Source organism: Peromyscus leucopus, chromosome 1 (assembly GCF_004664715.2).
Source record: "Peromyscus leucopus breed LL Stock chromosome 1, UCI_PerLeu_2.1, whole genome shotgun sequence".
Taxonomy (NCBI): domain Eukaryota; kingdom Metazoa; phylum Chordata; class Mammalia; order Rodentia; family Cricetidae; genus Peromyscus; species Peromyscus leucopus.
The window spans coordinates 159,958,965-159,985,226 of record NC_051063.1 but is presented as its reverse complement, the minus strand read 5'-3'; the positions used below and the strand labels follow the sequence as shown (position 1 = coordinate 159,985,226).

General features: G+C 44.6%; 1 protein-coding gene across 4 annotated transcripts in view; it reads right to left on the bottom strand.

Annotated features, from left to right (window-relative positions):
• Positions 1 to 24,074, bottom strand: part of Znf507 (zinc finger protein 507) — a 29,884-nt gene extending 5,810 nt beyond the window's left edge. Inside the window, exons 1-6 of one of the 4 annotated variants that reach the window (XM_037199355.1) lie at positions 23,895 to 24,074; positions 22,489 to 22,581; positions 19,666 to 20,186; positions 14,958 to 17,071; positions 13,365 to 13,479; positions 9,504 to 9,618 (exon numbers count right to left, since the gene is read on the bottom strand). In XM_037199355.1, coding sequence (XP_037055250.1) covers positions 9,504 to 9,618; positions 13,365 to 13,479; positions 14,958 to 17,069 — 2,342 coding nt within the window. In that variant the 5' untranslated portion in view covers positions 17,070 to 17,071; positions 19,666 to 20,186; positions 22,489 to 22,581; positions 23,895 to 24,074. The other 3 variants (XM_028877752.2, XM_028877758.2, XM_028877755.2) reach the window with 3 other exon arrangements.
• Between the last annotated feature and the right edge of the window lie 2,188 nt (positions 24,075 to 26,262).

Sequence of the window (26,262 nt, the reverse complement as noted above, 5' to 3'; positions counted from 1 at the left end):
AACAAAGATTTTTCAAAAAAACAAACAAACAAACAAACAAAAAAACCCCACAACAACTCTGAAATCTCCTAAGCAGAAACGCTCTTTGGTGACTCACACAGAGCACTCCACTTGCTCAGCTGAGAGCACCCCCTGCTTTCTCAATCTCTTTACAAAGTTCTCCACCCCTCTCTACTGAGCAGACACAACCCTTTCCTGAGCTACAACAAGGACACTAACAACAGTGGATACTATGATGGGAGTCCCTGTGAAGACAACGGGGACACACTGAGGAGGTTCAACAGGAAACAATGCTCACTTGATCAGAGGGGACCTCAGCTTCGGGAAGGAGATCTGAATGCTATTCACACATCCTTCTTAGAATGTGTTTCCTTAGCTGAATCTCTACATTTCCCATAGCTTAAAAAGTGAGCTGGCAAGATGGCTCAGTGGGTCAAGGTGCTTGCTGCACAAGCTTGGTAACCTGGTTTCAAACCCCTGGGACCCACATAAAGTTGGAAGGAAAAAGTCAGCTTCACAAAATTGTCCTTGCCGACATTCTTGTTCCCATATACATACTTCACACTCATATACTCATAATAAATTGTAAACTGAGAATGAATCACTGTTATGCTTTATTCTTTACATTTACTTACTTGTTTGTTTATTGAGGGAGAGACAGACAGAGAAGGGGAGGGATGGGGGAGAGAATATTAATATGCAAGCAGGTATGTGCCTCCCATGGCACAGGTGCAAAGAACAACCCGTGGAGTTGGTTCTCTCCTTCCACTATGTGGGTTCTGGGGCTCACCCTCAGGTCATCAGGCTTTGCCCACTGTACGCCTGAAGTATGAGCTGCCTCTGCTGACAGCATTGCTGTGTACAGCAGGAGTAGAGCCACAGGGGTGGGGCTCAAGGGTTCCAACCTGGCCCAAGTTCTGGCAAGCTCTGCTTCCTGGTCCAGCGGTATGAGCAAGCCAAGTCCTGTGTCTGCCTTTGTGGTCAGAAGCTGCTCCTATCACCATGGATTCTACCATGCCACCCCACCACCAAATGACAGCCAGCCAGAGCCTCTCCCTAAGTTGGTTCTACCAGGCGTTTCATTTCAGCAACTAAGAAAGTAGTGACTACAAGCACAGCACAGCACCACCCCGACTACTTCACTGTGCTCACCTTCTTCACCAACAAGTACCTTACATGGTCACATGCTCTGCTGAGTCAGATTGTGAAGAGCTGACCCTATTTCAATCTGATCCAAATCTATCAAGTTCCCAGAGAAGGGAGAAAGGACAACGTGTGTTTTAAAACAGACTAATAGAGAACATCTACACACCACACTAAGAGGGCAGCAACAGCCTACCTTCATCTAGGAGAACATCCCCTGGGAGCACAGGGTGGAAGCACCCAGACAGTAGCAGCCTGGGCACATCTGCCCTGACTTCAGCTGCCACCAATCTACTGTTTCTTTAGTGGAGCTGCCTGTTGATACTGTGACAGAGCCATGAGCACTTCCACTATGCATATCTGTCAAGGCAAAACCATCCCTGTGACATGAGAAGACCAGAAAACAGTCTAATAGTCAACTGCTGGCCAGTCTGGACAACTCGTGAGTAAGCCTTGCTGCCTCAAAGCTCTGGAATGACAGAACTAACCACTTTCTATGATGATCAGAACACCCCGTCCATAACTGCACAAAACACCAATGTTGTCATCAAAAGAAAGCCAATGAGGAGACTTAGTTAGGGCTTCTCATGTCTTGACTAACAATAGATCAGAATTACCCTACAGGCCTTGCATCACTACTTCATCATTATAAGGCAGTTAACACAGTTGCAGGCAGGTGCTGGTTGAAACAACTACTTCCCTGGCCTGGGCCCTTCCTTGGTTAGCCTCCAAGGTTAACTAACAATTGCTGTGAGAGAGCCAGATGGAAGCCAGGAGAAGCTGAATGTCTTATGATGTATTAGGCAGGGTAAATATGTTTTTAACATACTAAACATCTCAATAGAAATATCGCAACCAAGTTTGCATTATTACACACAATTCATTTTCTATGCGTCTTTCTGTGTAGCTCTGGTTGTTGTGGAATTCATTATATAGACTAGACTGCTTTTGAACTCACGGAGATTGGCCTGCTTCTGTCTCCTGAGTGCTGGATTAAAGGAACGTACCACCAAGCTTGGCTTGCTTTCTTTTTCTTAGATTTATTTATTTATTTATTTTTAAATTTTATTTATTTATTATGTATACAGTGTTCTGTCTGCATATATACCTGCAGGCCAGAAGAGGGCACCAGATCTCATTACAGATGGTTGTGAGCCACCATGTGGTTGCTGGGAATTGAACTCAGGACCTCTGGAAGAACAGCCAGTGCTCTTAATCGCTGAGCCATCTCTCCAGCCCAGATTTATTTATTTTAATGTTTTATGTGCATGGGTGTAGCAGTGCATGCTTGGTGTCCACAGAAATCAGAAGAAGGCATATGATCCCCTAACAGCGGAGAGCCACCAAGTATGTGCTGGGATGAACCTAGGTCCTCTCTAAGAGCAGCCAATGCTCTTAACTGCTGATCCAACTCTCCAGCCCTCATTTTCTATGCTTTAAGAAGTAAGACCTAGCCGGGAGGTGGTGGCACAGGCCTTTAATCCCAGCACCCAGGAGGTAGAGGCAGGTGGATCTCTGTTGAGTTCTAGGATAGCCAAGGAAGGCTGTACAGATAAACCCTGTCTCAAAAAACAAAACAAAACAAAAAAGAAAAGAAAAGAAAAGAAAAGAAAAGAAAAGAAAAGAAAAGAAAAGAAAAGAAAAGAAAAGAAAAGAAAAGAAAAGAAAAGAAAAGAAAAGAAAAAGACCTAGTGGTGATTTAAATTACACAATAGCCTGAGATGATTTTAAAGGCTCCCGTCACTGTGGGAACAAATCTTTCAGCTTGTCCTTCAAAGCCCCATCACCCACACCACTGTTCAGATTAAATTATCGGGTAAACAGTGTTCTTTAAAACCAACCCATGCCTCTAAAATGTAAGCTCTCCCCTAGGTTAACAGCACTGATTTATGAGTCAACATCTACAGATTAAAGCACACACAATTCTAACTGTGGTGGTGGTGGTGGTGATGATGGAATGTGGCTTTCAAGTCATAAAAAACAATGTGGTCAGCCCTCCACAACAAGTCCATCTGCACTAAATCTGCACATGTTCTACCTCTGCTGTCCTCTCAACAATACCCGCTCAGCCAGCATTGACACTGTTATTAGACAGAACCTAGAGTTGATTGACACACACAGGAGCATGCGCATAGGCTATGTGGAAATACTATGTCATTTGACGTAAGTAAGGGACATGATCTGCAGACTTGGGCACCTGTGGACGTGTTCCAGCTGAGGTGCAGCCAACACAGCACTAGCCACAGACTGGTTAGGGAGCCTTTGACAGATGACCCCTCAGCTGTCTGCTCCCCTCTGGCTTTAAATCTTCCCTGCAGAGGCTCCAGACCTGTCATGTGGAATGTGCCCTTTCCACATTCCCGACTCAGCGACCCTGAGCATAGGGAATGCCTGCTATCTCACACTACTGCTGTGGAGTGGCCTGGCATGCTGCCTCCAGCATAGCACAGGCAGGCAGGTCCACAGGAACAAGGGTTCACACTGTACTTCATGTACCCCAGCCTGTTTACCTGCCTATGGCAGACAACAGAAGATAACCCTAGATACAGGAGCACCCATTTAGCACATGGCCCAGAGCAGTGTTCTCTAACACACTGTTCTCCTCACTGCTAACACTGCCCACAGGCCACTATGTTATTTTCACTGCCAGAAACCTGCAAGGTTTTTTTGTTCCGCTTCCCATGGCTGTTTTTAAGGTTTATTTATTTATGCTGGTTATTATGTTATATTTTTACTTCTATAGCATTACCCCCAGATTCCTGAGAAAAATCAGAGCTACTCTCAGAGTTAAAAACATTAAGAGTCTCAGATACAAATGAACAAAACTGACCATAGGAAATCTAGAAATTCCTGTACATCAGATATCAGGGAAGCCACTGCACAGGACAGGGTATCAGCAGTGCCTAAGCAAAGGACTTCCATGCAGAATAAAGATGAACTCCTGCACACCAGCAAGGATAGGCAAACAAACCAGCACAGTAGTGGGCAGCAGCTACCCGAGGGACCAGTGCACCCGCCACACCCGATGACAACACACAGCACTAAGGAGGGCAGGAGCTCACATTACTACTTCCCTCAGCTGCTGACACTGTCCATGCTAAACACACTGCCTCCACCTTAGGTCCAGAAACCCTACTGCCATGTATCAAGCGACCAGAAATGGGCTTGTTTCCTATGTGCACCCCAAACAGGTGAAGGAATGTTTAAGAAAGAATTATTCATAACAAGGAAGAAAATCTAGTGGCAATCCAAATGTCTATCAATAACAAAACGAGTAAATAATTGTTTCTGGTAGCTCCAGGAATCAACTCAGGGTTTTGTGCACATAGGCAAGCACCCTGCCTCTGAGTTATATCCTCAACTATATATTATGGTCTTATAATAGAACATAATATAGAAATGAAGTTTATTAGCATTCACACACACAATAATGAGTAAAAGGCATAAACGTCCACACACCATATGGTTCTATTTCTATTAAGTTCAAAACACACAAAACTAATTTCTGTCAAGATGGTGCCTGTGAGAAAGGGGTGAGGGTACTTAATGACAGGAAGGCCAAGAAGGCTGTGCTGTCAAAAGCTGGAGAGATTTGTGATTATTCATCAAGTGTGAATTTGGGATGTAATTTTCAGGGTGTATGCTAACTTTAATCAGCAAGTTGATTTAAGACATTTAGAAGAAGAGTGGAGGACAGAGGAGTAGAGAGGAAGAAGGGAGGGAGGAGAGAGAAGGGGTGGGGACAGAGAGATAAAAAACTTAACCAAAGGGGCTAGAGAGATGGATCACAGTTAAAAGCACTGGCTGCTCTCCCCCTGGGCCTGAACTCAATTCCCAACACCCAGGTGGCAGCTCAAACCTTCTCTAATTCCAGCCCCAGGGGATCTGACTAACTATTCTGGCCTCCATGGACAGTGAATGCATATGGTACACAGACATACATGTAGGCAAAACACCCATACACATCACAAAGACAGACAGACAGAAAGGAAGGAGGGAGGGAGAGAGGGAGGGAACCTAACAATCAAACTTAGTGTTTTGACCTTGTAAGGTTCTTGATTTGATCAAACTAATGTTTATAGGAAACTCTAACAATATTTTTGGACAGGGCAGTATACAATTTAGCATATATATATTTGGCCAGTTCTTTAAAAAGGCATAGTAATACTAACATGCATTTATTTTTCAATGAAAATTGTAGCAAACCAGAACCATTTTATAAATGAGCAAAACTGAGGCATATCAGAAACTATGAGTGAGCCTTTATTGAGCATCTACTACATGTTAGGCCGGGGACTCAGAATTTAGCCCAAACCCTGTTAAGTTGGAAGGGTCAGACTGAAGACCAGGACTAATGCTGGCACAGGCAGAGAGCTCACACATGACAGAGTATCTGCCAGATCACACAGACAGGCTGGGCTGACTGGAACCACAACAGAGAAAACCAAAAGCCTTAACACCAGAGGTGCTCAAACACACAAGGAACCTCCTGTGCATTTGGACAAAGACCAGCTATCTGTACAAAAAGGCATTCTTGTTCTATGAGAATTTACCACATTTTTCTTAAGAGAGAAAACAAAGTAATAATCAGAAACGCATATAAGGTGGACTGTGAGGACAAGCCCAAACACTGACCATGAGTTTACCAGGCAATAAAAAGGAACCAGATTGGCTATGAAGTAATTAGAAAGGACTGCTGTGGTCTTCGGGTGAAACCAGATACCAAGAAGGTTGTGCTTCCCAGCTCAGTGAGTCGCAGACCTGTACCAATGGAGATGAAGTCCTGGCAGAGTATCTGAGTACATAAACCCATGCAGCAGGACAGGGCATGCCAACAGCAGATATCATGAGCCTAATCCACTCAGCTGAAACCTCCTCTACAGAGTCAGAGAAGTGGCTCAGACTCTGCATTATGGAGTATTAATGTATGTATAATAAGATTCAAATCTAAGCAAACCCACCTATGTTTCATATACACCTTATATGCACACCGAGGATACTTTTGTACGGTCTTTTTTGAGTGTTCTCATTTTGGCTGACATGTGTAGTATACAAATAATTCTTGTTTCATCATGCTGTTACTCAGGGAGTTTTAGGTCCTGCCTAGTCCTGTGGATCAGGGCCTGGAACCTTCGTCTCAGACAGTAAGTTTATCCACAAACCCTGTGATGTTAAAGATGCCTCTTCTGTTACCTGGGACATAACAGATTTGCAACAGATTTCCCAATGAGTGAATGTATGATCTAATTCTAAACCTGAGACATATCCTGTCCAAATCATGTGTATTTGGTATACCTCCTATTACATTCAAGAATAAAGGTACTGAGATTTAAAGGGAAAGCTTTCTGATATCAGGAAAGCCCTGTCTCTACCAGGCTCTCCTAGGTGTTCCCACATGTTCAATCCTGTAGACTCCTCACTGAGAATGCACAGCACTTAAATGACTAGCAATAATGAATGGCCGTCATGTTTTGGTAAAAATCCTTCTTTGCCTTGAAAATAGAGGTAGGTATTAAGGCAAAGCTGAGTGTCTCCCAGAGCTCCCACACCAGCAGATGCCTGCAGGCCTGAGACTAGCAACATACACATGCACACCTGCGCACTCACACACACACTCGTACATACACACACTCTCACGCACATGTAGCACACTCCCGAGCACGCGCCCCCACACACAGAGTGCATGAGAGCACAAGCACATTACATTTTAGAGCCACATTAAAAATTCTTTATTGCCGGGTGGTGGTGGTGCACGCCTTTAATCCCAGAACTTGGGAGGCAAAGCCAGGCGGATCTCTGTGAGTTCGAGGCCAGCCTGGGCTACAGGACAGGCACCAAAACCACACAGAGAAACCCTGTCTTGAAACCCCTCCCCGCCCCCCCCCCAAATCTTTATTTAATGTGTATGGGTGTTATGTCTGTTCACCACGTGTGTGTGTGTGCTGCTCAAAGAGGGCTTTGGATCTCTCAGAACTGGAGTCACTGATGGCTGCGAGCTGCCCTGTGGGTGTGGGGAGCTGAACTTAGGTCCTCTGGAAGAGGAGCCAGTGTCTCACTGAGCCAACTCCCCAGCCCCAAAACCACGTTGTGTGAGGTTAACTGTGTCTGTTCCTTTTGCTCTCAGTCTCTCAAGCTGGATCATGAACAACACGGCAGCAGTAAAGGGTTTCTGAATGCATGGCAATCAAGCATTAGTTCAAACATGTAAGGACTCGGAGCTGTTTCTGGCAGCACTCACGGGTGCTCCATCAGGCAGCTTCACTGCAGTCTTTGCTCCGAACACACTACCTGCACACCCTGCCCTGAGTAGTCTGTCAAGTCAGGAAGTGCTGATGGATGTGGCCTGATGCACCTCAGCTGAGATATGAGACTATGTGATGTTCTGAATTGCAGTGCTTTTTACTTTACCTGAGAAGCTTCTGCCCTTATAGACATACACCGTTTAAATACAGAAACAAAACCTTCGTTTTTTTTTTTGAGACATGGTTTCATAAAGCACACGCTGGCTCTAAACTCCACATGGAGCTGAGGATGACCTTGAACTTCTGATCTACTTGCCTCTAACTCCCAAGTGCCCGCTCTGTCCATGCCACCACACCCAGTTTATGCAACACTAGGACTGATGACAGGACTTCACCTTGCAAGGCAAGCACTCTACAAACCGACTACACTCCCAGTTCCTGCACAATTATCAAAGCCATCTCTCTTTAGATTGTGGTCATTACAAAGTTTGCTTTTAAAAATCTCTGCCTGAAATACTGACTTGAGTTACATTTAAAAAAAAAAATCTTCAATGAATTTTGGCTTGGGAGCAAGACAGAATTTCTGTAAGTTCCTGAAATAGCCCCAAACATACTTCTGCTACTTTGTACCAGGTATTTATGAGGAATGGTGTTCTTAGCTTTGATAACTATAAAATCAAAATATTGATTAACTCTAAAAAATGCTGAAGATGACATTATGTCCTTCAGTTTCAATTGCTCAACCAAGGTATAATTCTTTATGTAAAATATATAAGTACACACATCTCCTTAACATTGCTTCTGTCTTTAGTAAATGGTAAAATATACAAATACCGAGTAACATTTAACATAAGTTTTCTTGTGATTATCAGTAAATATCTGATTTGTATACCTATTTTAGAAACCCACATACCTGGAGCTCTGTAAAAATTTCTCAGGTAAAAAGGGGTCATGAATAGAAAAAGTTAAAACCATTATGCTGTGGGATGGTCTGTATGTCAAATTGCTCTGATTGGTCAATTAATAAAACACTGATTGGCCAGTGGCTAGGCAGGAAGTATAGGCGGGACTAACAGAAAGGAGAAAAGAAAGAACAGGAAGGTGGAAGGAGTCACTGCCAGCCGTGACAAGCAGCATGTGAAGATGCCGGTAAGCCACGAGCCACGTGGCAAGGTATAGATTAGGTATAATCCATAGGAAATTGATTAATTTAAGCTATAAGAACAGTTAGCAAGAAGCCTGCCACGGCCATACAGTTTGTAAGCAATATAAGTCTCTGTGTTTACTTGGTTGGGTCTGAGTGGCTGTGGGACTGGCGCGTGACAAAGATTTGTCCTGACTGTGGGCAAGGCAGGAAAACTCTAGTTATACCATTATTTAGATTAATTAATGCTGCAACCTGTTCAGACTCATCAGTATCACACCTAAAATCCAGAAACAGTTAAATTGGGGAAAAGCTGTTTTGCCAAGGGGCTAAGCATCCATGTTCCTGGCCGTGCGGACAGTGCCTGCTGTGGCTCTGGGATGGGTGGACACCCTCTGAAATGCTCACACCTTTACTCTAAGTAGCCTTTTACCTTCAGGAGGTAAACTTTACTGAACAGTGGTCACTGCTTAGCAGCTGATTCTGTCTAGCCAAGAATACGTCATTTTCTCTAAATGCACACATGACAAAACTTCTCAAATGACACTGCTCAAACCATAGCAGCTTAATTTTCAGGAACCAATCTTTTCCCAGGCCCTTTACCTCCTTTAGGCTTTTTGACTTTTTGCTGGGATAGACAAGTATCTGACCTTACATCATGGTAGCCGGCTCTAAAGCACTGGAAACTGCTAAGATAATTCATACTCGAGCGAAATGAGAGCATTAAAACTGGCAGACATGGATATCTTCCAGTATTCCAACTGCCCCAGAATATCTGCTGTACTAAGACTCACAATAAACGTTTCCTAATGAACTAAAATGAGATTTAAGAAACCAGTATGTAATAGTTTCTAAGTTTTTAACATGTTTCAACAAGTCCCACACATTCCAAACTATTTCTAAAATATTTATCATCATCATCATCAAATTATATTTTAATACAAGCATTAGAATTCTAGAGTCATTACACTTACCTATATGGTTTATCTGAGTTATGGATTCGTCTGTGGTTTCTGACACCAACATATGTTGTACTTGTGTAATCGCACACATCGCACCTATACTGCTTCTGGGTTGAAGACTTGTTCCCTTCAAGAAGAGAGGTTTAGAGGCATGACTTGGTAAGACTCACATAGCAGCACATACACCCCATCATGAACAAGTAATTAATATGTGCCAACATTTTAATCATGGCTCTCCTACAGTATAATTAACATGTGTTAAGCAGCTCCCTAGACTCTCCTGCACCCAGACCATCAGTAGGCATGAGATGAACATCATCTGACCTGTAAACATGGGCAGGTTGGACTGGTTCTGTGTAACCATGTTCCAAGTTCTACAGCAGAATGAACTTGCTCCCAGCTGCTAAGCTGACTGTTTAGCAGCTAAATTATCTAAGGTACACTGTGAATTTGCAACAGGCACAGTGTCTTAAAGAAACATCTATTTGCCAACAGCCCAAGATAATACAATTATAAAGTATGGCCAGAGGCTGGAGAGATGGCTCAGTGGTTAAAAGCACTAGCTGGTTTTGCAGGGGACCCAGGCTTAGTTCCATGAACCCACATGGTGGCTCACAACTGTCTCTAACTCACTATGACCTGAGTTCTAGGGGATCTTTTTTTTGGTCTCTATGGGCACTATATTCATATAGTACCCATACACACATGCACCAAAATAGTGAGCCACATAAGTAAAACTAAAGTGTGGCCAAAGTCATACCTAGTGAGCTACTTACAAAACGTCTCAAGTTTTTACCCTGTGGGTTTGCTCGGTTTACTGCTAAATGTCAGCCTTCAATTAAACTGACAAGGAAAAGCAGTTGCCAACTCTGAAGTGCTCCACAATTCAGTACAGGCACACTTAGTAGGCTGATGGATTTTGGGGACAAAGGCTGTAAATACTCAGCTCCCTCACATGTAGCAAACCTGGATCCAGTGGAGACAGGCCCTATTACTAGTTCATTCTGCAAATGAGTAGTTCACACATGACAACATAAGCTGTAGGACTCCATCATAAGCACTGTTTCCTGAAGACAGCCTGTGCTTTGTTCACAGGTGCCCAGGGCATCTTCATTATAACTGTGTTATTTTCAGACAGCAGATAAGCATGGACGCTCAGGGATCAGGCAGAGTGGGAAGAGCTGTGTGCTCTTGGCAGGAAGCAAGCCATGAAGCAAGCCTAGGTGGGAAGGAGTGCACAGAAGAAAAGAAAACCCATGCTGCAATTTCAACGCAGAAAATTCTTAAGTTAAATTCAAGCTTTCTAAAATTGAAATTTTCTTTAGCTAATAACTACTGCCAGGCAGAACAAAATGTTGCAATTTCCTGGTATAAATCTATAACATTAATACACTAATCATAATTACAATCTAAGTATTGCTCTTAATTGGTAGGTTAAAAACTTGGACTTGATTATAAATGGCATTGTTCCAAATATAGTTTTTTTTTTTTTTTAAAGACCTGAAAAAAATGAAGTGTGAAACACTGGATAATGGTTTTTTGTGAGAAATATTACAGATCAATGACAACTAATAAAACTGACAGATGGAAAAGCCTAATATAGCACAGAATGAGAGTCCATGCTACTTCAGGCAAATGTTTCCAATAGAATCCAGACTGGATTTAAAGTTTAACAACTTGGGCCTAATTTCTGCTCTGCCACTGGTCTGAGAATGAGTAAATTATGACACCTATTGAGGCCGGCCTCATTTATCTTTTCTACAGAATGGGAGGGAAGCAGTGGGTCTCACCGAATGGTTTGAATAAGCCTTGCACTTTTTCTGCACATGTCTCGGCACAGTCTCTGCAGTTTTGGCGTTAAAACGCAGGGCTGCACAAATGACAGGTCTCTAAGAAAGGACAATTTAAACTTCACAAAGAAACACTGTCTGGAAGGCTAGAAGTGCCATGCCAGGGGGTTTGCTGACGTTATATCCACTAGTTCAGTCCTGACTTCCTCCAGGACACTGATGCCCTTCACTGCACTACCAGCGCCTGACAGGAGACCCTGCTCAAGATAGGCATGCCATGCCTTCTGCCTGATCAAACATCTGCAGTACTGTTCTATCAGGTCTCTTTACGGGAAGCAGGCTGAATGGAGTCTGTGCTATACAACAGCAAAGCCAGGCACCTTCCTCCCACCTTGTTTAATAAGCTTACAGAATAAGTAAGAGAACTCTAACAAAGCACGACTCCTAACAATACTGAATTAATCACGTACCCATCCAGGAGAATATGCAGGAAGAGGTCCGCTATGCCTGCTACACTACTATGACAGAACAGCAAATGCAGCTAAGTGGGGGTTAAAACTAAAAACATGGTAAGGCCTGGGGTGAAGCTCGGCTGAAGAGTGCTTGCTCAGCACCACAAAAATAAATAAGTAACAAATGAAAAACAAAACCCTCAAACCAAACCAAACCAACAAGATGATCATGGCATACAATCTTAAACCCCAGGAACAAGCGTGTAAGTCACAGATAAAAACTGCAGAGCAGGGGAAGGTGCGAACAATGATTTGAGTGGTCATGCTGAAGTCTTCATTGAATCTGCTAAAAACACTGGGTAGTTTTAAGCCCTTGTTTTCTTCTAATGCTGCTGGAAACAGTCCCAGCACTGGAGTCAACTGCAGGTGGCGCTACTGAGTCACACGTACTTTATTCCCTCATTAGGATTTACGGGCCAATCATGTCTAATGCTTAATGTCTCCTTTAGAAGGGATATGGAAACATAATGAATTAAAATAAAAAGAGGCATTTAGGGCTATTCTGTAGAAAGGAAACAAAGCTCTTTTCGCTCAGCCATCCACCTCGGAAGCAGATGCCATGTCATAAACTCCTTTTGTTCGGGATGGTTTTACAGGGATGGCATCTGTTTGACAAGGGGATTCTCGTGCTTCGGTAGTGTCAAAATCAGTTCCTTCAGAAACATTCTGGAATCAGTTATGCTTTCTGGGGTATAATTTAATGAGACATTATGGTAAAACATTTTACTCTGCAGTTGTTTCTAACTTTAATTCTTAGGAAATCTAAAAAGGAAAGTCACCCCAATATGTTTTATTTCCCATAAACACTATGTACCACACTGAAGACATTTAAAGCATATCAATTTACGTGAACCAATGCCAGGAAGCACAGCTTATTACACTCTATCCCTCATTCTCTGGATGTGGCATCGCCTTTTCATGGAACTCTAATTAAATCTTTTGATTCTAATATTCCTATTACCAGATACTCAGCCGACTAGCACCTAACTAGTACATAAAAGGTTTCTGTGTGTGTTTAAATAATGCAGATGAAGTCTGGCAGTCATACTTGGAGAAGAGTAAGATCACAGCAGGAACCCTCAGTTAAAGTTTGAGGTGGGGGCTGCCATCTGCAAAAGCTTTGCCTCGGCAGGTCACTTGGTGCTGGAGAAGGGGCGGAGGCTTGCTTTCTGTGTTCCAGCTTCTCTGGCTTAGCCTGGCTCTTACAGACCCCTGCAAATTTTAACCATAACATCTACTTGCCCAGCTGCAGTCCTTGCAAATTTAGTACTTCTGACCCAGAACTAGATGTAATTTACTCTAGTCAGTTCTCAGAAATTCCGCAGGAACAAAGGAAAGATTCATTCCCACCCACAGCACAGAACCAGAGGAGAATATACACACTCTTCCATTTTCACCTCATAAGTTTGTCAGTGCAGCCCGAATTTAACAAGGCACATGTGAGGATGATGGTGTGTGTGTGTGTGTGTGTGTGAACGTGACCAAAGCACATTACACGCATTTACAAAAATGCCCTAATGAAAACCATCATCCTGTACAGTTAAGAGATGCTAATGAAAATGCACAGATACCTTCCTGAATACACTTTCCATCAGCGGCATCACGGGAAATTCTTGGCTCATTTGAAGCTACTGACAAGGTGTTGGGCAGACAGTGCTGTTCTCTCTCATGGTTTCTCAGTTGGCTCTAAAAAAAAGTAAGAAACCTTTACAGTTACCAGGAGGCTATGTAAGGGGTTGACTGCTTTTGGGATCTTTGGCCTAGGACCCATTACCAATTGGATTCTAGGGTGTTGTTTCCTCTTTTTAAAAAATCACCACCTGGACCTCATCTACTTGCTTGCCCAGTTGCAGCCAAGTCCTTACTAATTTACTACTTGCTTTTTAAAAAATTAGTATTTTAAAGTCAAATCTACTAAAAACCATTTGACACATGTGAAACCATAGAAAGACAGACACTAGGTGATCGCAATCTCATCAAAAAGTCCATCTATCTTTCCACGTTCTCTGAACAGAGAGTCTGTCTTCGGAGGTGTTTACACACAACATGGGCGTGCTTCCCACACGGCCAGCAGGCTAGAGATGAAGGAGATGGTGAGGGGATAACCAGACATGCTTGCAAACAGAAAGCTCACCAGCAACCACAAGCCTTGTTAACTTCTACCTTCTGACACCAGATGGATATGCCACAGGAACTATTTCCACCTCAAACCAGGAGGACAGAGCAGCAAAGCAACTCTGGATACTTCTGGAACTTGCTGCCAGGATCCCTCTGGATGTGCTATTTGGAATTTCATGAGTGTAATTAATCTGAGTTCCAATGAACCTCAGACACAAGCAACTTTTTGTTTCTTTTTTAAAAAGTTCACCACCTGTACCCCAACTATAGGTCATCTGTGTGACAGTCTATGCCCCAGCTGGCTGATAAAGATTCGTTTTCAAATACCTCCACACTGAAGGAGATCTAAGTCAATAACGGACCAGGACCGACTCAGGCACCCTTTAGGGAAGGTATATAATGTTTTACACTAGCTGCTGGCTCAGTACAAGATAAACACCTGCCTTGAACACCCACGGAAGTCCGGTCTATGGCCATGTCTATGGCCATGTGTGGGGGTATAGCCCTGTAATCTCAGCACACAGGAGGGAGCCTGAAAGAGTGCAAGTTCAAGTGCTGCCTGGGACATTCAGCAGGACTCACAGACCCAAGGGCTGGGGATGTTCTTCTGCAGCCAAGCACTTGCCTAGCAGCTGAGGTTCTGGGCTGATCCCCAGCCAAGTTCCTCAACTGTCCATCAAGTATGGCTTTATCTCCATGATGCTGCTCCCAGTAGGTCTCACTGCCTGCTTCCCTTCTGCAATGACACACATGACCTTTTGCTGGTTGTGTGGCAGCTGATCTAGCCCGTTGTGTCAAACTTGTGCCTGTCAGCCTATTCTACATTCCTTTATAAGTGACAATCCAGTGCCTAAAATACGCACATTGGAAAACACGAAAGCAACAGGTGCTACAGACTAACAAGAAGTTCTGGACAGCAACTGTGGAGACTCAGCTTTTAGACCCATCTTACCAAACCTCCCTGGAACTCATTTTCCTGATATACAAAATGAAGTGGTTGGACTACATCTACTAAGTTCCTGCCCACCCTCACGACTGCTGCTCACCTTGTAATGGAAAGACTCTTTGCACTGCTTACACTGGTGGATTCTGGTTTTACAGTGGTTGATCATGTGGCTTTCCAAGTCTTTGCTGTCCTCAGCTATGTGCTCACAGATAGGACACTGGTAAGGCTGCCTCTGCCGATGGACACGCAGGTGCTGCTTGATGTAGCCCCTGTTGCCACTTGAGTAGTGGCACAGGCGGCAGCGGTAGGGCCGCTCAGCATCTGGGATGTATTCCACCACGTTGGACCCTAACAAACTCCCATCACTGTTGGGCTGACACTGGGCATTGTCCTGCAACTCTTTCAAAATGTCGTCATCTGATGCATTCTGGTCTGTCCTTTCTCTCAGCTTTTCTATTACAGTAAGAAGGGACATGCTGATGCCTGTCTTAACTTGCCCATCTGACAATTCCTGCCTTCCCTCTGGGAGTGCTACCACAGTGGAACTGCTTTGGTTAAAATTTGCCACTCCATCTGAAGAGTTCTTAAGAGGAGACATGATTTTTTTTGAGTATGCTGCCAATGGACCACTGACCTGCCTTTGTCCAGTGTCCGGATCTAAAAGGTTTATGTCCCCATAGTTTATGTGCCCAAGGCTGGCTCTCGTTAGTTCAGCAGCTCTTATCGGCATGGTGACAAGGGCTTCTGCAGCTAAGGAGTGCAGCCTGAGAGACTCAGAATTGGTCCTTCTCCGTCCTGGCGGGGCATTCTCATCAGTAGCCAGGCCCTTACTTAGCTCACTGTCTTTCTTCTCTGCACTGCTCCAGCCAATGATCAACCCCCCAATATCAACAGTACATTTGTCAGCATGGTAGATGTCTCCTGCTCCTCCACACCCAGTCTGGGCATTGGCAGGGCTAAGGCTCTTCCCTTCTTCCATCTCAGCATTCATGAGGAAATGTTTTGGGGGGAGGGTTTCTTCTGCACTTGGCAAACGTTCCACAATGACATTCACATGACCTTTTTTGTTTGGGCTGCTGCTAATGATTTTCTGTGCTGATGAGAGCAAACTATCAGCAAACAGATTCTCCTCGGAGTCAGACATCACCTCTAGCATTTCCTCCTCGTTAGAGTCCAGGGTGACTGACTGGCTTAGGTGTACTCCCTCCTCTGTGCTCTCTTCTAAAGGAGATGAAGAGGACAGCGGCTCAGAGCTGCAAATCTGTACTTGTACAGATGGCCCATTGTGGATGCTCAGTTCACTGTCCCCAATAGCAATGACGACTGCATCAACTCCACCAGGTGCAGCAGACACTGAAGAAGCAAGAAGACCCAGGGGCTCATTTTCATTCTCAAAGATTGGGTAGGAGCAGTTAACTTCCCCTGCATGTTTCCAAGCGTGTGTCTTCAGCATCCGCTGCTGGCCACAGGTGTAGCTACAGAACAAGCACCGGTACATGCCATACTGCTCGTATGCATACCACTTCCTCCTGCCCACCTCTGCCACGGCTGCACTTTGGACAGCATGGGTCTGTGGACTGCCCACGCTCACTGGCCTGTCCACCATGGTCTCCTCCTTTCTTTCTGTGGCTCCCTGGCAGGAGGAGCTGAGCTGGGCGGGGCTGCCGGCACTGTTTTCGTGCTCATTTACCACATGAGCTTCGAGCTCCTCCTGGCTTCTGGAGGTGATGTGGCACTCTGAGCACATTAGCATCACGTCGTTCTGCTGCCCGTGCTGCTTGATGTGCTCTTTCAACACCGAGAAGGACGACGACAGGAACTTACAAAGGCTACACTGGTAGGACATAGCCTTCCCATCAGTAGAGGCAGGACAGTCTGGAGTGGGATTTGCTTGTGACATCTCGGATTTCCTAATCTCAGCAGCAGGGGACTCGGCTACTTTAGCTGGAATCTCACAGTGCTCTAGGGTTTCAAGAGAATGTGGCATCACACTTGCACGTGGGCGCTTTTTTCCAATCAGAAGACATTTTTGTGACTTGTCATGCCCTACTATCTTGCTTAACTTCTGGATGACATGGACCAATGGATCTGCTTTGGCTTTTCTTTGTTCGTCAACTTCCGAGGCAGGACTGAGGACTCCTTCAGCAGTTAACACAGCCTCCTGTTCTCCAATCTCTGGCACCAACATGGCAATGCTGTTTCTTTCTTCCATATCTAGGGACAGTGCACAGCAGAGAGCATGGGTTATGGGATAATCACGTGCATGTAATGCAGAAAAACAAAGTCAACTCTGGTGATTGAAATGTTTAACTATCCTCTAAGTTGGGAGGTCCCCATCAATGCACCTGATTGTCCCTGATACAGACTTCCATAGTTCAGATTCCACTTTGAAATGCACTCTCCTAGAGCAAAAGTTCTTAACCTTCCAAATGCTGTGACTGTTTAATATAGTTCCTTATGGCGTGGTGATCCCCAACCATAAAATGATTTTTGGTGCTACTTCTTAACTGTTAGGAATCCTTTTGTAAATATTTTTGGAGACAGAGGTTTGCCAAAGGGGTCACAACCCACAGGCTAAGAACCACTGTCCTAGAGAAAGATGAAGGAGACCTCACATTCCTTGGGAATGACTTTAACACCTTTATCCTGCATCTCCACCCTGCCCTGTCTCTCCCCTGAAATTCTAGAATCAAAGAGACCCGGATTCCTTGTTTCAAGAACCATAGCTATCTTCAGGGCCTTCAGAATCACCTCAAGCTCTTGGGAAGCATCAGTCTGTGAAGCCAACATAGTGTGACACAACTCTGGATAAATGATTTCTTATACCAAATTTTAACTGTAGATAACAAAAATCACACTTTTCTGCTCAAAATCTTTGAAATTCTGAAAATATATTCATTTTAATCTACTATACAGGACACTGAATTTTGGGAAGTACTATGCAAATGAAACTAAATAGGAGCAATGATTCACTTCCTCCTTCTCTTTCCTTTGATTTATGGTCCACCAGATAAACCACAAACTATGCTGTGGCTTTCTAGAGGTCACATCAGTGGTCAACTGTTCCTCATTCCCAGACATGTTTCTCCTTCCTCAATAGGGAAGGGGGTCAGAGAAGGAAAATGCTGCCACTCCAGTTCTGGGTCAGCTCCAGAAAGAAGGTCAGGGAGGGGTTGTGATAGGCTTGGATAATGCAGCAAGGCACGGAACTTTCTGAGCACAACATACCCTGAAATTACCCTCCCTCTAGGCCTCTGAATAGTCTTCATACTTCCTGGCAGCCCTCTCATTTCAGACATTTCCTTTGACTTAAAGTGAGATTATTTTGTGGACTTGGATCACATTTTAGTGGATCACATTAAGTTTAGGCTCTTTTCCAGCAATAAGTTTTGTTTTTCCACATTTTAGGTACATTCTGGAACCTTATTCACAACATTCAATAAATGCCAACAAGATTTTCAGCGCCACAAGCTATAGACCAAAAACTAGGCACCATTCTTAAACTCCAATAACAGGCTTTGCACTCTTCTCCCCACATGGCTGAATCCTGCATGAGGGCCCTTAAGCTCTCAGCCAGGATCACACCTAACCCATCAGGCAGGCTCCACCTCCAACCAGGATCACACCTAAACCATCAGGCAGACTCCCACAGTGCTCCCCACCTGCACCTTGGGCCTGCCCTTCTCAGTTTCTGGTCACCTGTGTGGCCTTTCCTTTCTTAGGACCCACTCTTTGCAGCCTGAGTTTTCTTTATCTAGGTCCATGTCAGACAAAAATGCAAGTGTTTTATCTTAAAAGTTAACACCAGCTTTTCTTGTTCTAGGGCCAGCCTGTAACAGCTACCTAACGGAGCGCATATTCCAGAGCCGTAACACAGCCATCCCAGGCTCTGAAAACACCTCTCAGAACATTTGTGTCCTTTCGTTATCCTCAGCCAAAACAAATCTTTTTAGATTTCTATACCAAACTTCCAGCTGCTACAAAAGAGACTGATAGAGAACAATGTGGTTCTTCAGGAAAAAACAAAAACCCCTTTCTGTGGCTTCTTAAAAACAGCTCACTGTCTTAAGATTCCAGTTTTAGGGGCTGGAAAGAGATGGCTCAGTGAATAAAGTGCTTGCTGCATGCATGAGGGCCTGAGTTTGGATCCCCAGCACCCATGTCAAAGCTAAGCACTGGGCATGGTGGCACATGCCTATAACCCCAGAGCTGTTACACCAAGAAACCTTGTTTAGGGTTGGGGGGGGGGAGAGAGTGGAAATCAAGAGAGAAAGACACTGACACTGACCTCTGACCTCACTTAGGCAAGTGTTAATGCAAAGACCACCCCAAAAAACAAGAATCCAGTGTTTTTTAGCCAAACGGCGCTGTGGCTCTTCACGTGCATGCTGACTTCCCTATGGGGCCATAACTCAAGGATTTTTGCTGTCATTCAATCCAACTGTTATAGTATATTAGTTACATAATAAAAGTAACAAATTCTACACACATTTCCAGTTTGTTGGCCTGATACAGCTCTACACCACTGTAAAGCCAAGGTCTCCTTCCCATGTGTGTTAACAGCCACACAGGCTAACTGATAACCTAGAGAACCGTTAATGTTTGCTCAACAGACCTCACACCCAGTGTTACAAAGGTGACTCCAGATTTCTCTCTTCAACTTCATGATCCAATAGGAGGAAGACAGAGCAGTGCAAATTGCTCCCAATGGATAGTTCAGTGGTTCCTTAGAAAGTAAAATCAGGAGGAGGAGGAGTTCATCTAAGCTCAAGAAAGACTAATACAAAAGAATTTGATACAACACTCACTTTCAAAGCTGTGTGTGCTCAGGCATTAAGAGCTAATGGCAACTTGCGGCAGATGCTCCAATTTCCCTGGAACGTTTATGTAAGTATCTCATTTTAGAGGCTGCATACATTTGGGGATAAGTACAGTAAAGCAGCTATCAAACTGATATGACAACATAAAACGCATCAAGAAACACCTGAAAAAAACAATTTAGGTCTGCAGGCAAAACCAACAAGCAAGCACAAACTCATTAAAAGAAAAGTCTGTTAAATAAAAGGTCACAGAATAGAAGTACACAGGAGAGGAGGTCACTAAAACCAACTCTTCACTTTTCACAGTATTTTTCTTAGCTCATTCACGCAGTCCATATGTATTATATACACGGTACACGTAGATATGTAGGTATCTATCTGTACATTATATATGTCAAGTGAACTCAACCTCATTAGACTGAGAGATGAAAAGAAAAAGAGTCAGCATACAACCCCATTGACTCCTCTCACAGCAGGGAACACGAGGGATCTGAAGACCACCCTTGGACCTGAGAGAGAGAGAGAGAGAGAGAGAGAGAGAGAGAGAGAGAGAGAGAGAGAGAGAGCGCGATGTAAAGAGCTCAAAGAAATGCTCATGGGGTTGGAAGTAGGGTGGGGCTGGGGAGATGAGATAGAACAACCGACTCTGTCAGTGAAGGTGGGGACGGGATGATTACCTATTCATTATACTCTTCTTTCTACTTGTGCAAGTGCCTGCTAAAGTTTTTCATAACAAAAACAACCAAAAGATAAAAATACCACCCCACCCTGAAAAAAAGCAAAAACACAATCAGGTGCAATGCACAAAGCAATCAGGCAGGACAGGAGCATTTTACACTCACTTAGCTATTCACAGATGGATAAAGCCAAGCACATTGAGAAACTAGGGAAGACCAAGTGCCAGCTTTCCAATACTATGGTAATGTAATATCAAGGCTAAGTACACAATGGCCAAGTCCTGAGAAACTGAAAGGCAGAGAACAGGCACAAGGCTTCTTGAAGAGGCAGGATATCCACAAGACCCCAGTACCTACGGGCACAGATGTCATCCCCTGTCCCCTCCTCTCTATGGGATTTTATCACTATGCTCCCTGGTCTTCTGGCTGGGTACTGCCAATGGAGAGCCATGAGGACCAGAGGGACAGTCAACGTCCTGGTTCCCTACTTCTAGGCCACTCTGGATTGCTTGCTTCTTGATAGAAGGTTCCCAGACAGCTGCTCTCTACAAATCTGGTTCTGGCTTTGGTACTGCCCTGTTCTTGATGCTGCTACTCCCACTAACTCCACCATCCCTGTGGCCTGCCTATACGAACCTCATACCTGGATTAATATTATCTTTGTAATACAATCTCCCAAGGTATCTTGATTTGAGTTTGTTGCTGTTTGCTTCCATACTGTTAATAACAGGGCAAGAGTGACAAGAAAGGTTGAGATGAGGAAGCCTGCTCTAACACGACCACCTTCTTACAAGAAGGAAACAGCATGCTCCCTGAGGTAGGGACCGGAGGAAGGTTCACTAAGACCAAGTCAAGTGGGAGTTTTCTTGTTTGGAATCACTAACTATACCATTAGATCAGAAGATCAAGTGTCAGCTCCAGTAAACAAACTACTCTCCCAAACCAGAAATGCTCTACAGTCTTTCCCACCAAGTCTATCAGATCTGTCCTTGACAACAGTAATCCACAGGAAAAAGCTTATAATTAGTGTCTTTTCCAAGAAAAGTGAACAATTTCAGTTGTCTTTATTTTCTTATAATTTGCTATTTGGTGTATTTGTGTATCTAATTAGTTTCTTTTAGTTATAGCAGTATGATTACAATTCATGTGGGCTTGGAGAAAGGGCTGTAATCTTCTGGGTATATGTGAAGACAGAACAAGATGATATAAGAACATTCTCTTTCAGACTAAGGATTTCTTTTTTTTCCAACTAAGCAAATACACACACAAAAACTCCAAGCCCAAAACAAGAGAAGTGATGGCCAATGAATTTCACACTCTTTCAGATTCTCAAGAATTTTAATATCTCTTTGATATTTGTTCCAACCAAAAGAAGGTAGGGTCCTCCCTCCTCTGACGTGCTCTAAGCTGTGTGACCCTCAGCAAGTTACTGTTTTAGAGTCTTCTCCTGTTGAGTGTGAGGGTAAAGCTGGAGACTGTTAGTGCATGGAGTTACAAACTGTCTATTAAAAGTAACCTAAAAGCTACTTATACTTTAGACCTTCCTAATGTCAGCTATAATCTATTTAAAATCTTCTCAGCTCAATGTAATAATAGCTACTAAGAGAAAACCAAAGTATAAATACATAAGTAATGGGTCTCACAGTGTAGAGTTTCTTAGCTGGCACCTAGTCTGAGACAATATTCTGACTCGGGCGGCTACGATTAAGACACAGGCCTAACTAACATCAAGCAGTATTGAGCTTCAGTGTAATTTATGAAACACCCAAGTCAAGCACAGTGCTGGGGACCACTGTCCTTGAGATGCAAACTCAGAGTAACATTCCTCTAACTCCTGTTACCCAGCCCCTTCTCTGGACAAGAGGTGTAAAGTATCACACTTGAGGCTTGTAGATGTGAGGTAGTATCTGGTTTAAGAACTGGAATCCATGCCAATGGTATTCTAAAACCATGCTTTCTCCAGTATTTCCATCCTCAAGGTGAACAAAGCATCCACATGGAGGAGAGAAACAGCTCCATATGGTAGGCAGCAGCAAACATCTCCCTGTACTAGAGCCCCAGAATTCTTTGGGTCCAGTTACAACAGTGTCACAGTTTATAAATAAGGTAACTTAGTGAGGTATAAGTGACTTACCGAAGGTTACATGGCTGTTAGTGGCAGAGACAGTGTCTCTCCAATCAATTCCTGAAATTAATGCAGTCTTCTGGATCAATCGTCACAATCCAGCTGTGGTTGAGAAGGAAATCAAACAGAATCAAATATTTCTTTCTTGGTGAAACATAATGATTTACTTTGGCGGTGAAGAAACTTCCAATACTTAACATTAAAAAGAAATTTCAGAAGGCTGTTCACGCAATGTAATTATGTGAGGCAAATTTACATAATTTACTTAACAAGTAGAGGATTTTGCAGAAGCTAAAACGAGTCTGGGAACATCTAACAATTGTATATTTTAAGTCCCCCCCCCCACCTTGTAAGTAATTTACTCAGCAAACTACTGGTTTTACTGACATAATTTTCTAACCAATATGGAATAATAAATGACATATTGGTATTTTAACTTTAACCAAAATTACAGCCTAAGGGGTGATTATGTAAATTAGTCAAACACAGTGGGCAGGATGGTAGCATGAAAAGATATGACAGCGTGGCTTGACCTATATATTTTCCAATGCAGTTTCCTGCCCTGGTCCTCCATTTCTTTGCTACCGTTTCCTATGGCTGCTTAAAAGTATGCTTATTCGGTTCGCGTGGAAAGTAACTTAGCGATTAGAGTTAAGTAAAATTAGTACACTGCTAGGGCGTCCTCCGAAGTTAATTTCCAACAAGTTACCGTGGTAAAGAAACGAAGGGCCAGGCTTTCTCTATTTAATCAATAAAGCAATCCATACACTGAATCAGATTTCAGTACAGTGGAAACTACAACTCAGGAAAGGTGATAAATCCAGTAATTGCCTTGGGCGATGTCGACCGATAGCAAATTCCAGTCCACTGTGGGAACCTAAAAAGGCCGCCCAGGGGTTGGGGGCTGCCTGGGCCTAATTAATCACCCAGGCCTCGCACTCCAAACCACCGCTCGGGATGTCCCAGGTCTGGAAAGGTGAGCGCTTTCCCCAAGGGTCTCAGCGATCTCTGGAAGTATCAGTCATCCCAGAGGATGTGTAAGTGTGGGAGGCCAGGACTGCTATTTTTCTTTTGCATTGGTTTGTTCCTACACCACGCAGTGGTCAAAGGGCCGGGGATTAAACAAACTTAAGCTCCATCCAGGCTGGCCTAAGCGATTCCACGTCTCCAGAAGCAAAAGCCGCCACAGCGGAACCTGAGGAGCAGCGGGCCTCCCCCCCCCCCCCCCAGCCGAGCCGCACGGCGGGCCCCGGGTCTCCGCAGGCCCGCCAGAGGGACGACAGTGCACACAGGCCCTGGGGCTCCGATGCGTGGCAGCGCCGCGGGCGTCACCGGCGAGGAGGAAGCGGGCGTCACCGGCGAGGCCGCACATGGCCCGCGGCGCTCAAGCGGAGGGGCGGCCCGGGGCTCGGTACCTGCGGTCGGGCGGCGGGCTGCTGCTTCTGCGAGCCTCCTTTGGCCGGCCGGGACCCCGCCGTGCCCTCGCCCTCGTCCTCGCCCGCCTCGTTCCTGACTCTTTTCCCTCTCTTTTCCCCCCGCTTTGCCCCTCCTCAGCCGTGGCTCCAAGATGGCGGCGCCGAGACGGATCACGTGAGCGACGGGCGGGTCAGGTGAGCCGGGCGGCGCGCGGCGGGGGCGGGGCCCACGACGGAGGCGGGGCTACCACAGGCCACGCCCCTCCAGCGAACAGTGCTTTTGGCTCTGGGCAGGTTCTATGGTATCCACCCCCTGTCAGTGCTGGTGGAGATTCAAAACTCAATCAATATGCACTATGGCCTCAACCTGCCGGGGCATTCTTCATCCCCTCATCTACCCCATCTTTCTTTACATCCTTTTGCATGTGAATCTGGTTGGACTACTCTTTTAAAAAGGTTTATTGGGGGCTGGAGAGATTCTTGCAAAGGACCTGGGTTTGGTTCCTAGCACCCATATAGTGGCTCACAACTATGAACAACTCCAGTTCCAGGAGATATGAATCCCTTACCCTCTTCTGACCTCCACAGACACCAGGCACACACATGGTGCAGATATACATGTAGGTAAACCATTCACACACAAAAAATAAATCTAAATATTTTTAAATTATTATTTACCCATTAATTTGTGGTGTTTGTGGAGGCTTTTGCTGGCTAGAGGACAGCTTTTAGGAGTCTAGTTTTTCCTTCCATGAAATGGGTCCTGATACCGAACTCAGGCCTTCAGGCTTGGTAGCAAGCACCTTTACCCGTTGAACTATATATCCTGCCCTGAGGTACTGGGGATTGAACCCAGGGCCTTGCACGTACTGAGCTACATCTCCCAGCCCTGATCTTCTTTGAGTTTTCTGAGACAGATGGCTCAGTCTGGCTTCTTATTCCTTATGTAGCCCAGGCAGATCTTGAAGTTGTAATCCTCCAACCTCAGTCCTCCAGAGTAGTCAGGAGTGTAGATGTGCCCCCACCATCTCAGGCTCTGCTTGGACTGTTGTTTCTGAGGCACTGTATGTGGAAATAAAGAGGTCCTACCCCTGTGGGACTCAGGTGTCTGATAAGAGACTGTGCTGCCTTTGAGGAATATCTTTGCTCAAAAATAGTTTCTCTTAAGAGAAAAAGTTTAAAATTAAAAATTGCATTTATTTATTTGCATGTGAGTGTGCCACAGCCTGTGTGTAGAGGTCAGAGGACAATTTTTGGGAGTTGGTTCTCTCCTTCTACCATGTAGGTCCCAAGGATTGAACTCAGGTTGTCAAGCTTGGCTGAAAGTTCCTTTTCTTGCTGAGCCATCTTGAGATTCTTGAAAGATCTTCAGGGGTTGTAAGGTCTGACTTGGTGAGCTTGGCCTAGTAACTCCGAGTAAGCCATTCTGTTTGTGGTTTGGATCTGTTTCATGAAGTATACACTCTGCTGTAACAAGCCCTGTTGGGTCCTGTGTTGGTACCATGAAATAAATGCAAAGTGAGTGAAGCAATGTCACCCAACTTTCAAGCCAGGAATAAGCAGGCACTTAGGGGGTAGCAGGAATGACATTCAGGCTGGGAATAAGCAGGCAGTTAGGGGGTAGCAGGAACCACATAGCCAGGAGCTCAGGTCTGCACTCAGTGGTCAGGCATGCACAGGAGGAAGGAAGTTAAAGAGGATTCCGGTGCTGGCATCAGCTGGGACATGATAGGTGAGGTATCTTTTGAATGTTTCTTTGCATATTTAGAAACTATTTCAAAGAGTTTGGCTTTTGAGTCATCAGTTACCAAATGAGAGCAAGACCCAAAATACGAGCAAAAAATATGTGTTAGTGTTTAGGTATGGCTACCATCTTATTTACTGTGTCTCTGGATAGCAGTTCACCAGCTGGGGGTTACAGAGAGGGTTGAGTGGTTAGGAGTGCATTCTACTCTTGCAGAAGACCTGTTGCTTCTCAGCACCCATGGCCGGCAGCTCACAGTCACCTGTATCTCCAGCTCCAGGGGGATCTGGAACCTCTAGAGCTCATGAGCAACCTGTGCTCACTTGTACATATTCTCCTCAAATGTAATTCAAAATAATAAAAGCAAATCTTGGAAGATAGGTCACCAGCCTTTGGGTGCTGAAAAACCAAAGAAGTAAGGATTCCATCTGTTGGTTCACAGACTCCGCCACCATTTGCACCAAGTGGTGAAGAAATGAAAATAAAGGGCTGAGTGATTTGTTTTCCGGAACAAGTTGGAGGTGGAGCATGGGGGCAGGGGGATTAGCCTGGAAGGGTAGAAAGAGAAGAAAATTTGGGTCAGCCCCAGGTAGGAAAGCCTGAAAGGAGGGACAAGAGACAAAA